This window comes from Phaseolus vulgaris, chromosome 1 (assembly GCF_051622355.1).
Source record: "Phaseolus vulgaris cultivar YP4 chromosome 1, ASM5162235v1, whole genome shotgun sequence".
Taxonomy (NCBI): Eukaryota; Viridiplantae; Streptophyta; class Magnoliopsida; order Fabales; family Fabaceae; genus Phaseolus; species Phaseolus vulgaris.
In genome coordinates, this window is record NC_143498.1 from 53,764,491 (window position 1) to 53,778,699 (window position 14,209).

The 14,209-nt window shown below is 32.1% G+C and overlaps 2 protein-coding genes across 3 annotated transcripts; one reads left to right on the top strand and one right to left on the bottom strand.

Moving 5' to 3' along the window:
* The first annotated feature begins 2,433 nt into the window (after window positions 1-2,433).
* LOC137815125 (Major facilitator superfamily protein) lies at window positions 2,434-6,741 on the top strand. 2 transcript variants are annotated; one of them, XM_090294660.1, is made up of 4 exons: window positions 2,434-2,648; window positions 2,914-3,131; window positions 3,405-3,961; window positions 5,222-6,741. In XM_090294660.1, the coding sequence occupies exons 1-4, from the start codon at window positions 2,543-2,545 to the stop codon at window positions 5,235-5,237; spliced, it is 897 nt and encodes a 298-aa protein (XP_090150786.1). In that variant the 5' UTR covers window positions 2,434-2,542; the 3' UTR covers window positions 5,238-6,741. The 2 variants fall into 2 exon arrangements, with proteins under 2 accessions (XP_090150786.1, XP_068474273.1); XM_068618172.2 differs by having other exon boundaries at window positions 5,577-6,741.
* Window positions 6,742-7,734: 993 nt separating this feature from the next.
* LOC137815126 (CBL-interacting protein kinase 2) lies at window positions 7,735-10,309 on the bottom strand. Its single transcript, XM_068618173.1, has 2 exons — window positions 10,263-10,309; window positions 7,735-9,879 (listed from the first exon to the last, which is right to left on the bottom strand). Exon 2 carries the CDS (start codon window positions 9,611-9,613, stop codon window positions 8,282-8,284), a length of 1,332 nt encoding a protein of 443 aa, XP_068474274.1. The 5' UTR covers window positions 9,614-9,879; window positions 10,263-10,309; the 3' UTR covers window positions 7,735-8,281.
* Between the last annotated feature and the right edge of the window lie 3,900 nt (window positions 10,310-14,209).

Below are 14,209 nucleotides of genomic sequence, written 5' to 3' on the forward strand. Positions count from 1 at the left end.
TGTTATGTGTTGAATATATATTTGTGTTTTTATAAAAAATTGAAATACTCATAAAGTGTTTTATATTAGTTATATTAATTCTTTGCTATACTTTATCTTCAACCCGAACACTATATCTAAATGCTGTAATAGCCAAGCTAAAATGTTACCTGAAAAAAAACTTTCATCCCCAAACTGCATGACTAAAGAACCAGTATTTTTGTTTTACACTACTCATCCGAAAACCTACTTCCTCTCATTTGTCTGTTTGTTTACCTTAGTGCACCATTGAGGTTGAATATAGTTAAAATAGGCTAATTTTTCCCACATTATACGGTGAATTAAGTTCTGAATCTTTATTAATACAAGTGTCCATGATTCTGTTTCAAACAAATTGGGTGTAAGAGGATATTGTGAAAAAAAAATTATAAAGGCGTATTACTATTGTACTAATAACAGTCTTTAATATATATATATCCAACACGGATACATCTCGTAGTTTTAAAATAAAATTAATGGTTTCTTAAGATAATATTGTGGAAAGAAAACCTTTAGGAGACTATTTCTGAGTTGGAATGATGCGAGGTAATGAGAAAAACGTCATTCTATAGAATATGCTGTTGGGTATTATTATCATATATGCAACTTTTGTCCCCAAAACAGGTCCTCTATTGATGAAACAGGTTCATGGCAGTTGCTAACAACATTATACTACCGTATCCATCTGCCTATCACTAGATACATTTCATAATAAAAATCATCCGAATATATCTTTTTAATTCAATTCTCAAATGAAAAAGAATAAATCCCCGTTATATTCTTTAAAACTACTATATTCTCTTTTTCTTAAATACTTTTTAACGAAATATTTAAAATATTGAATGCTTTTTTTACTAATATTGAATATTTATCACTTTAATTATTAAATTGATATATTTTAATAAAGATCAAAGATTGGATTATAGATTTTTTAATTAGGTTCAAAAGTGATTTAGAATTATTTGTAATATTTTTAAAACTACGTAAAGTATGTTTGATAAGACCATTAATGATTATCTTATTTGATTAACTTATAAGTTATGAATACAATTTTTTTTATGAGTACTTAAAAAAGTAACTCTTTTTTTATGAACTTCTAGCTTGTAAACTACAAGTTATTATACGTTCTATCTACTATAAGCTATTAGCTGGTTTCTATCTGCTACCTTGTAGTTTATTTAATTTTGGAAAAGCATGCATGTAAAATAGTCTTTTACAGAAAAAAAAAACTTGTATTTTTATAATATATTACAATAGAGTTTGAATTTAAAATTTGATGAAAACTAGTTACTAAATTTGCTATAATGGATTTGAAACTAGTAATAACACATAAACATTACTTATTATTATAAAAAACTACACATTTTTTGTTGGCATGATATTGAGATGTGTGTGAAGATATATAATGTAATTGTAAAAATTGAGTCAAAGATCCTGCAGGAGGTAACAATGTGAATGTGATTGTGATATTGATATGACAGAGATAATGGGTCGGTGCAAATTGGTACCCTATTCATATGCTCACCATTTCAAACTTGGATTATGTGATGCACTTCAAAAGTTAGGGCATTTTCACTCTTTTGTGGTTCCACATTTTCCAATTCAAATCAATGCTTAATTCAGTCAATGAAGTATCGCCACACATTTTATTACTTTCATTTATGCTCATGTTATTTCATTTATGTTCATGTTATTGTGCCTTAATCATTTATATTACTTTTCATCAGTTCATTTATAAATTAATTGTCTGTGATAATCACAAGAATACCAAGCTTTGAGTTCTTATTATATTTCTTCTGAATTTTATATTTTTCTTTTTTCTGTGTACTGGTTGAAAATTTAGTAATTTAGTCATGTTGAAAGGGAACAATAGAGTTTATGTTGATTTTCGATCATCAATTTTGTAGACATAAAAAGGGTTTTTTTTATTTTATCAATGTAAAAAGGTTGAGATATTCCAAATATTTTTTTTATCAACTTTAATATTATAATACATTCAATAGTAAAAATATTTACAAAATACTAGTAAAAATCCAATCTAATAATTTCTTTCTTACAATTATTAAAAAAAATTAAAATTTATAGTAAATACAATGATACATTTACAATCCACTTTTTTATTAATCACATAATAACTCTTAATATTATTATTTTAATATTTTTTATATTATTTGATTTTAAATTTACTTTTCATTATATATATTTATTTCTAAATTCTTCTGAATTATCAAACTACTATCATTTTTCTAAGAGTAAGAGTAAATTGAAAAAAAACAAATTTAATCCACAAAATGCCGTGACGGACAATAATGCCACTATGCAGTACATATATATATATACATATATATATATATATACATATATATATATATATACATATATATATATATGATAGCATTAGCTACCTCCGTTTTCTCTATCACCAATCTCTTTCTCCATTTATTGCTTTCCTTCATATATCACTACCTGGCTACATATATTTATATCTCTTACTTTGCTTATTCCTTTTTATTATCTCTTATCAATGGAAGCCAATGCAGATTATACCCAAGATGCCACTGTTGATTTCCGTGGCCACCCTGCACTTTCATCTAAAACCGGCAAATGGAAAGCTTGTGCTTTTCTTGTTGGTCAGAATCTCAATTTCTTTTCTGTTTTTTCATAACAATCTTTCAAGTTTTCTTAATTCTTATAAAACAATTCTTGTAGACCCTTCTTTGCATTATGCTCATATAGCTTGTTATGCAGGCAGCATGTTTGTTGTTAATGGTTGGTTATATCACGTATAGCATGAAGCATGATATAATAAGAAAACATATATATATGATATTTTATTCTACTCCTCATTTAATTAGTTTGTGTTATATATATGGCATATATATAATACTGTTTCAGGGTATGAAGCATTTGAAAGAATGGCCTTTTATGGAGTGGCTTCGAACTTAGTGAATTACCTTACAACCCAACTTCATGAAGACACAGTTTCATCAGTGAGGAATGTAAATAACTGGTCAGGATCTGTGTGGATAACGCCAATTCTTGGAGCTTGCATAGCAGATTCTTACTTGGGTCGCTTTTGGACTTTCAGTCTCTCATCTCTCATCTATGTGTTGGTAACTTCTTTTCTCTTTCTTTCAAATATACAATCAACACTTTACTTCTCTATATTTTCTCCATCAGGATCCAACTGTGTCAACATTCAGCATCTTTATATTCCAAACAAAGAAAATATTGTGAAAAAGTTACAAATAATACCAAAATTGAAACCATGTTTCTCATCCCTAAGGATAGCACCAAATTTTCTTTCTTTACTTAATAGCTTTGTGGTATACATTTTTCTATCTAGCAAACCTCTTCATGCACTTACTAGTTCCACTTGATCACAGGGTATGACTCTTCTGACAGTAGCAGTGTCACTGAAGAGCTTGAGACCACCATGCAGCAATGGTATATGCAATAAGGCTTCAACCACACAGATTGCATTTTTCTACACAGCCCTTTACACTATGGCAATTGGGGCAGGGGGAACAAAGCCCAACATCTCAACCTTTGGTGCTGACCAGTTTGATGACTTCAACCCCAATGAGAAAGAGCTAAAGGCCTCATTCTTCAACTGGTGGATGTTTACCTCATTCTTGGGTGCTTTGATTGCCACTTTAGGATTGGTATACATTCAAGAGAACTTGGGATGGGGACTTGGTTATGGTATCCCCACTGCTGGTCTCATACTGTCTTTGGTGATATTCTATATAGGCACACCAATATATCGCCACAAAGTAAGGACAACCAACACTCCTGCTAGGGACCTAGTTCGTGTCCCCATTGCAGCATTCAGGAATAGAAAACTTCAACTCCCTATTAACCCCTTGGATCTCTTTGAGCACAACCTCCAACATTATGTTAATAGCGGGAAACGCCAAGTCTATCACACTCCAAACCTCAGGTCAGCACATGCAGTTTCAGTTCAAAAACAATACTATACTAGTATTGTTCATTTTACATCACTCCTTTTTTAATTCATACATTACATCCTCTAAAATGACAATATAATAAGTAACATGATATAACAAGGGTAAAAGGTGTCATGAGTGTTTACACTTTTGGAGTGCCATGTATCATTCTTGCCTATGCAAGGACATATATGAGTGATGTGGAAGCAATTGTGCATCTGAAAGAACTTCTGCTTAACACATCAATTAATATATAGAATGATAGATGAAGTATTTAAGTGTTTGGTTTTTTTCTTAATAAATAACTTCTGGGAGAGTTTCTAAAGTACTTCAATGTTTATCAACCTCACATGTAAAACAAACATGACTTTTAGACACCAAAATTATTATTTAACACCTGAGAGACATAAGAAAAATATAGATATAATGATGTGACAGAACTGTAAAATAAAGAGAAATTATACGTGTTCGAAAAAGTAGAATTGAATGTTAACAAATCATTCTCCTTTGTAAACATGTTTCTTTGATATTATATTTGTTTTAGACTCTACTTTTACATTCTTTTTGTCTTTTATAGTAAAAAATAGTTTCACTTTTTGGTGTAAAACTAAATAAAGCATGGATGTAGGCGAGAAAAAAAAAGAGACATCAATCATGTCTTCAGACTAGTTTCATTCACTTATATCTAAAAAATTATTATTTTATTATAATATAATATTTTATTTTAAAAAAAATGATCATAGAGTGATTATTTTTTAATATTTCCAAATAAATTTTATTCCATAAGAAAATAAAACAGAGTGGAAAAAAAATATTTTTAAAAAATTAATGATCAAAAGAAACAGGGGGCGCAAAATAAGTGGGGAAATGTTTTAATAATTTCACTACTGAAAAATATGAAATTCTCTGTATATGATTAGTTATCTTTTACCTTTCACTTTGTGTTTTCATATATTCACATCTAAAAATGTATATACATGGAAACTAAAGGACAGATCATGTTTCGTTTTCATAGCAGGTAAAAATTTCCATGTTTTAAAGATTCTTGTGCATTAATTGGTCATCTAGTAAAAATTGGTAGTAGCATCTAGGAAAGGAATTTTCCATATTTGTCCAACTCATCAATTTGACAGAGAATCTAGAAAATGGAGCATGTCTACTGATTGCATGTTCCCCGTTTAATCTCTTGGCTCTGAGGCTGTCAAAGTCAAAGGGAGTCTCATTCATTCAGTACTATTTTTGTGCTTAACCAGGGAACCCAGTTTTTGAGGCAAAATAGTGATCCATTCGGGGCCTACTATGTCATTCATCCCATTGAATTTCTTCCATCTGCACACTTCACCCTATCTTCTTTGAGGCCTTCTTTCATAGTCCCTATCTTTCAACCAAATTGTGACCACTGTTGCAAGTTGCTACAAACAATAGCCATCACATATTGCATGCAAAACACGGTATAGTCCCCATTTGCATTCTTGGTGGATAGAGAGACACGTAGGTCAGATTCATTAGCAGAAGATTAGATCATTTTGGAACATTCAACTGCCACACAAAGAAATATATTTTTTACTTACACCAATTTTGCTAGAAACTGAAAACTTGTGTGTCCAGGTTCTTGGACAAGGCTGCTATTAAAGAAGACAGTGGTGGTTCCAAAAGGGTACCACTGACAGTAACCCAAGTAGAAGGCTCTAAACTTATCTTTGGTATGGTCCTTGTATGGCTAGTGACACTGGTTCCAAGCACCATTTGGGCACAAATCAACACTCTTTTTGTGAAACAAGGAACCACTTTGGACAGAAACCTTGGACCTCATTTTAAAATTCCCTCAGCCTCTCTTGGAAGCTTTGTGACATTTTCCATGCTTCTCTCGGTGCCAATGTACGACCGGTTTTTTGTGCCGTTCATGCGCCAGAAAACTGGTCACCCCAGAGGAATCACATTGCTTCAAAGGCTTGGGATTGGATTTTCAATCCAGATCATAGCCATTGCAATTGCTTATGCAGTAGAAGTTAGAAGAATGCATGTTATAAGTGCAAACCACGTAGCTGGTCCTAAAGATATTGTCCCCATGAGTATATTTTGGCTGATGCCTCAGTATGTCTTAATAGGGATAGCAGACGTGTTTAATGCCATTGGATTACTAGAATTCTTCTATGATCAATCACCTGAAGACATGCAGAGCCTTGGAACAACATTTTTCACTAGTGGGATCGGTGTTGGGAACTTCTTGAACAGCTTTTTGGTGACAATGGTTGATAAAATAACAGGAAGGGGTGACAAAAAGAGCTGGATAGGGGACAACTTGAATGATTGTCACTTGGACTACTATTATGGGTTCTTGTTGGTCATGTCAAGTATCAATTTGGTAGTTTTTCTTTGGGTTTCAAGTAGGTACATTTATAAGAGGGAATCAATAAGGGTAAAGGAGGGCCTTTGTGTTCAAATGGAGGGGAACCCAACTTTGGACGCTTCTCTTAGTTTACAAGTGTGAAAACTAGCAATAAGTGTGGTTGGCCATGACAAATAACCGGTAGTATGATATTAAACTTAAATTTTCTTGACAGATTCTGCGGCAAACTGATAAATGATTGTTATATTGAATTTAATTGGCCCCATCTCTAAGTAAGTGAGGTTGGAGCCAAATAAATTCAGATACACAAGTTTGTGTAGAATTTATGAATGTATAAACTAATATCTCAGTATTCACCACACCGTGTGTGCTATTTTGTAAAATGTGTGCAATGTTAGTATTTTCTTTTTCGCCTTTTGCCAATGGAGTTTCATCACATCTTTCTTTCTTAAGTTTACTTTTTGTTTTTTTATCATTTCATATACTCACGAAATGTATCCATTATGAAGAACGCGTTGGATTACATTTTGTACAAATTCTGTTCGATTTGGTGATGAAAAGGTTCATGTCCTTCACAATGATATGATCCAAACCTAATGTAGAGACACAACAATGAAACCTGTGTGTAGTTTAACGTTGGAATCAGCTAAAAAAAAGTGTGAGAAAACAAGGAGTTACTTCGCTATTAACGTGGAAAAAGGGAGTCGATTTGCAAAAACCAGACATCTGGAACTTGAACTTAAATGGTATCATAAGTTAACAGAGATTTCCATGAAATTAAGTTGAAAAATGTTTAGTTAGAAAAATATTTTGACAGAACTACATTTTCTTTTCAGTCTTAAATTCTAATCTTAAGATGCCTGAAAATTTATCAATTCAAAACTACACAAAGCTTAATCTGAGGACTATAAATATTATTTTATGCCCTTCTTTATATAGGAAAAAAAAACTAATGGTGAACTGTCCACACTGACTGCTTGGTAACCAAAATAGTCTGGACGCATGACACAACAATGAACAGCTTAGCATCTTTACTAAAAGGTAAAAAATAACCACTCAAAGCCATTATTGCTTAAACATGAGTGAAGGTGTGGGGTAAACTTTATTCTATTTTGGTTTTCCTAGAAAACTAATGATAAAATGTGATAAAGCTTCAACCTTAAAAAGCTACAGCTTAACTTGAAAAAAGGGGTTGCGAAAAACTACAGTGCACCTTGCACCCTTTAGAGTAAAATACAAAGCTGGTAGCTAATGTTGATGAGAAATCATCAGTTAAGATTTTTTTTTTCTTGTGAGATACAATCACTTATATGGTTATGTGAAAACATTCAACTTAAATTTTCTCATTCCACCATGTTATCCATACTCAAAAGAAACAAATAATATAATAAACAATCAAGGAAAAAAAAATGTTGATACAAAGCAGAAGATTTATTGATCAAATTACATGTACTTTAGCCACCACTGCGTGCAAAGTGGTTGAAGCTTCACCCATTGATGAGGGCGGCAAAGTGATTTCACTATTAGTCATACATACCTAAGCAAAATCTAGAAGAATATATCAATATATTTTATGTATGACAGCAACGAACAACCTTGATCATAGAACAACCAAATAAGCTTCAGCCGAGCTTCATTTATTTTCTTCTTTTATTAGTACTGTGACTGAAATATGCGCTGTAGGCATGGGCTTTCTTACAGTAGTTGCATACTGAATAACCATAACCCTTGGAAATCATTACAGATTTAAGTTCGAATTTACATATTGGCATGAAAACAAAAAATTATCTCTAGCAAAGGTGTGATGTAATGGCGTCTCACAATTCAGCAGGCATTATCAACCAAAACTATGCTTAGTAAAAAGTATGAATATCAACAGTTCAATTGCCATGGTAACCTTGTCATAGCTGTAATTAATCCATAACTTGAAAATTCTATGAACTTTTTAAGGAGTACAACCTCGCTACTGCAGATAATGCTCATCTTGCCAAACACCAACAATATCTTTGAGAGCTGGTCTTAAATCTTCCCTCAATATCTTCTGGAATTCTAATGTATCGCCGCTGGATTTAATCTCAACCAAATGGAAAGATGGAGCGACTTCAAATATTTCAACATCAATGGAAAGCGGTTCTTTTCTACCTGCCCTGGATCTCACCAATTTCAGCAACCCTCCATCCTTCTTAATTATCATCATCCTCAAAATGCGAGCAATGTCTTCCACTGTAGACATGATAGATGAGGCAGAGCTCATGAATGTAAATTTGATATGTTCCTGTTCACCAATGTTAGCAAAAAGGCCAGACAAGTCTAGCCCAGCAGACAGAGAAATTATGTCAAAAGCATTCAAATGTGCAGGTACAACCAATTCTTGATCTGCATCAACATAAGCATCTCTTGTATTCTCACACAAACCAAAAACTTGATCAGAATTAATTAATGCCACTTTTGCAGACTCTCTTTTCACTTGACCAGATCTGGGTTTTAATCCTTTTCTGAACCACGAACTTTCCATAACTTTTGCCATGGATATCCTGGTATCTGGGTTGGGGTCAAGGATTTTCGCTAACAGTCTTCGCACTTCAACCGAAAACCAGTTTGGACATCTGTATTCCCCCCTGCCTATTTTCCTATACAGTGACATAAGATTCAAATCATAGAATGGCAAATGACCAGCCAAAAGAACAAATAAGATCACTCCACAAGACCATACATCAGATTTTGCTCCATCATAGCCCTTTCTACTTACAACCTCAGGCGCCACATATGCAGGAGTTCCACAAACTGTATGCAGCATGTTGTCTTGTCGATGCGATTCAACAAACGCACTCAACCCAAAATCCGCTACCTTCAGAACACCATTCTCATCCAAAAGCAAGTTCTCTGGCTTCAAATCCCTGTGATAAACGCCCTTGCTGTGGCAAAAATCAACAGCACTGAACAATTGTTGAATGTACTTCCTTGTCCTGTCCTCACTGAATCTACCTTTAGCCACCTTGTTGAAAAGTTCACCCCCTTTGGCATATTCTATGATGAAGTAAATCTTGGTCTTGGTGGCCAAGACCTCATACAGCTGCAAAACATTGGGGTGTTTAATCCGTTTCATGATAGATATCTCTCGCTTCGTTTGATCCTCCAACCCATTTTTTAGAATTTTCTCCTTTTCAATCACCTTAACGGCAACACTCTCCCCAGTTTTGAGGTTCCTTGCATGGTAAACCTTTGCAAAGTTTCCTTGCCCTAATAGTTTCCCAAGTTCATACTTCTGCATCAACACATTCCCTCTTTTCCCCATTTTCAAGCACAAAACTTCAGTCACAAATTAAGCACCCCGGTTTTCTAAGCAAGGAACCTTTATCTATCTATCTATCTATCTCTCCCTCTATCTGTCTAACCTTGAATAAACACCACCACCAGCAATTCCAGTGCGTATTACCAACTCAAAAGATGAATCACTCTTTCACCTGAGTCCTTCAACCTCCTCGAGAAGCCACCAAAAAACGCGCGTAAAGCAACCAAAAAATGGCTTCAGAGAAGATGCTCAATTCAAATGCTCTCTACCTGAAAATGAGAAACAAAAACAGTAAATGAAAACACGTACATGAAGGTTCCAACGCAAAGAATACACGAAGTAGAATTAAAACAGAAAGCAATTCAGTGAAACAACATAAGACATCACAAAAATAAAAACACGATCATTCACAAACCGTGAACGCATCCACATAATGGTCTGCAACCACCAAACAAACAAAAAATACACAAGCAAACGAACCTTCTCCCTTCCCCTCGATGGATCAACCAAACAAAAAATAAATAAGACAAAAAAAAAAGTTAAGCAGAATTGAGTTGAATTAAGACATTCAGAAAAGCCTAAGAAAATGCAGAAAGGTTGTGAAGAATAGAGTAAGAGAAGAAGAAGATGATGAAGATGAAGAAGGCATTACCGTTTGAAGGAAGAAGGAACGTTAGAGAGGGAAAAGCATAATGGTATTAGAAAGAGCAAAATAGCGTGCTATTTATAAAGCAACATTTTTTTTTTTTTATTTGTAAATCACTTTCTTAACCTTCTCAAATACAATCTACACTTCAGTCTGACTTTATTCCACCTCATATTTCACTGTCTTTTCCCCCTTTCTTATTTTTTTATTATATTTTTTATCCGGTATTTAAGCCAACTGCATATTTAAATCAAAATTACTACTTACATTCAAATAACTTTATAACAATTAATTCCTCTTATTAATAATTTCAATAGATTATTAATAATATTCCATTATAATCTGATGTGTTACAACACTTAATACACTTTCTCTTTAATATTCTATTCCACACCTTTTTTTCATTTGACAGGGTTTTCTTACATCTAATATCTTTTTTTATGGATATATAATGGAACATTCAAACTACGTGGAATAATGTATTATTACATATTAATTTTTCTTGTAAAGTTTATTACCACAATTATTTTAGAACTTTTATAAATATAACTTTTAACACGAGTATATTGTTAGGTCAATCATCGCATTTGAAGTATGGTCAGTTTTGAAAGTCGATGTTTTGTTACCGTTTTCTTATTAAAAAGGTGTCTGAGTAGATTGAATGAGAAAATAGTATATGAATTATCATTAACTTCAACTCCTGGACAATAGTATCGAAACAAAACAATAGTATTCAACTTTCACAAAAATATCTTACTTATATGGCATTGTTATGGTCAATCACGGTATTTGAGGTACAGTATGTTTTGGAGTGATATTTCGTCACAATTTTCTTCTTAAAAGACGTTTTGGTAGATTTTTTTCTTAAAATACGTCTTGATAAATTGAAGAAAAAAAAAATATATCAATTATTGAATGATGTGAGATTATATTAATAATATCGAAAACAACTCTTTCAGGAAAAGAACAAATGCTCTTAGATTGTATGCCTCTGTTTGGCCACATAGGGAAGAGTAGCAAACGAAAACCACCCCCCAGTTTTGAATTTTTTATAGGTACAAAAGGAAAGTCCTAGTTTTAAAATATAAACAGTTTTTATGATTATAATTGTATTTATTTCAGCTATGATATGATATTTATATATAAAAATGTACAGTTCAGATTTGATTATGAATGCAAAATTTGAGTGTCTGATCTAAGATATTATTAATATCGTTGAGAGTTGTTTTGTTTGATTTTGAATTATAGTTGAAGGTAAAGTGGGATCAGTGCTTACTTGTATCTGATCTGGATTTGGTGCCTTATCAGTTATCAGTTTATTTGATTTATGGTATCATATTACATTGTATCAGTTATTACATAACTTAAACACCACGTACATGTGTGTATTTCTCTTCAATGTAGGTACCATGATTCTTTCACTTGTTTTCTTTTTTACCCCTTTCAATTAACAAAAACACCAAGTCAACAACTTTGCATCCATGAAAAAAGTGCATCAACCTACCCAATCTCCTTTTAAGTATAAGATATTTGTTGGCAGCCAATATATTATTATAAAAAAATTATTAAATAAAAATTATTTTAAAGACTAAATTAGATATTATTTAGAGATTAAAAAAATTATTGATTTTTAAATTATTTTTTATTATTGATAAATAATTTTTAAATTGGTATCTATCAAGATTTTTGCCACCAAATCTAGAATCTAAATAATTGATAGTTTAAAACTTTGGTAGCTAACTAAATACCAATTTAGAAACTATTTATTAATAATATAAAATAATTTAAAAATAAAAAAAATATTTTAATATCTAATTTAGTCAATGTATCAAGTAATTATTTTTTTCTCTAAAATTAATTTTTATTTAATGATTTTCTAATAGTTAATTTGCATCCAACGGAGTTCTCACAGTTAATTTTTTTTTAAGATTTTCCAAATACTTTATCTTTTGTTTCTGAATTGTGACTTGCAAGAGAAATACATCTTACTATCATGTATGTAATGAAAATGCCACCATAATTTCTTTTGAGAAAAAAGTGCAATTTTATTAGTGAAAGTCAATTACTAGTTGTGTGAACATATATAATAAATAATGAATTTATCAAAAAAATTCTTTCTTTTTTTTCTTGTCGATGCCGAGGCATTTTCCAATTAATATATTTCACTTTAAAGAAACACAGTTATCAAAATGTGATCAATATTGTCAAATTAGATGTTTTAGGTTAAATCACATTATCTAAGATCCATAATATCCATATAAGACACTTCACATGTACATGCAGTAAGCTAAACCTTTTAGCTACCTCATATGTTCATCATGTTTGGAGGTATATCATTTTTCTCGTAATAAAATGTAATAGAGAGTTTGATGTTAAAGATTTATATCATCAAGGTCTTGTTTGATTTTAGTTTCCAAAAGGTATTGAAATTATTTCTAGCGTTGAAATTATAAACCTAAGAAACCATATACAGAGAATTGTTTTCGTGCAATTGATTTGTGTTCATATATATTTCATGTATAATTTAAATTAGAAAGATTTTTTTTTCTTAAGCTGGTAGTATCTGAGACATAAGGTTTATCTTGAGCTGGTTATGAGGGTCTTAATGAAGACCATCTTTTTAGGTAGTTAATGAGATATTGCAATGCATTAAAGGTACTTTCGAATATTAGGTATGAAGTAAATTAGTCAGCATCACCAATTTAATAGTAAGACTTTCATCTTAAAAATGGACCATTATAATTAAAATGTGAGTATCTACCTCAATCTCATGATGCAACAACTGGTTGAATTTTGTTGAGTTGGGAATTTTGCTAGCTTAGAAGATGGTCCTAAGCCTTGTTGTCATTCATTGTGAAGAACCGTGTTTGATACAAGACAACATATTCCTACCAAAGATCATGTTCATATACGATCACCCATTTCAAAATACTATATAGGACACCTATCATTTTATAGCTTACTTATATTCAACTAGCTTATCAAATGCCAAGACAATTGCATCACCTAGCCATTAACATTACCAAAGACGTAATCATGTCGTGGGCATGTATTCTGCAAAAACACAATGAACAATTAAGACTTACTAAAGACTTTTTTTGATACGTTCGTACTACTGAAATATACTGACTACGTGACTTGTAGATTTTGGAATGGTGAGAATTAAGGGAAACTGAAGTTGGTCTCTCCCGAACGTGAATTAAGAAAGTTTGTGATCTCTCATCCCTAAATGAGGTCACAATGTTTAATACTAGGTTGTTATTATTGTGCAACATTAACTATGAGATTGTTGATAAAAAGTCTCATTTTAGCCTTTGTGAAAAGGTGGTAGCGCGACACCAATAGTTTTCACCTCCTTGTTGTTGATATGACCATCACTTTGAATCATGTGTCGACATTGTTGCATCTCCCATTATGGGATAGTTTTGTTCATATGTGATGCTATATTTCATATCAATGTCATCATTGTTGGTTGAGTTCTTTGGGATGGAGTTCAGTGACGTCGTGATAGAGTTGAGACAATATCGTAGTGTTTATGTCAAACTAAGTTAGTTGTGCGAGGTGTATGAGGATTGTATCATCCCCACATATAGGAGTATGCAGTTCACGCTCATTTGTTACATCTAACTAGGTGCACAATATTTTCTGATAAAAGTACAACATCTGTTAGCTTGATGTACTTGCTACTATTCGAAAATTTGAAGATGTGTGATGGTATGCATGAGAAGTTGTTACACTTACTCACATGTACGACTGGTTGATGCTTGCTTTGCATAGATAAAGCAATTAGGAGATTATGTCACACTAGTAAATAACAAAAGTAACTTGAATTGCTTAAATTTATTTTCAATTAAACATATGAATATGAACCATGTTGAATTCATGAATGTATAAAGATATGAATCCTACTTAAAAAGATCCTCCCTTGAACGTCCCATTAATTAAGTTTATAA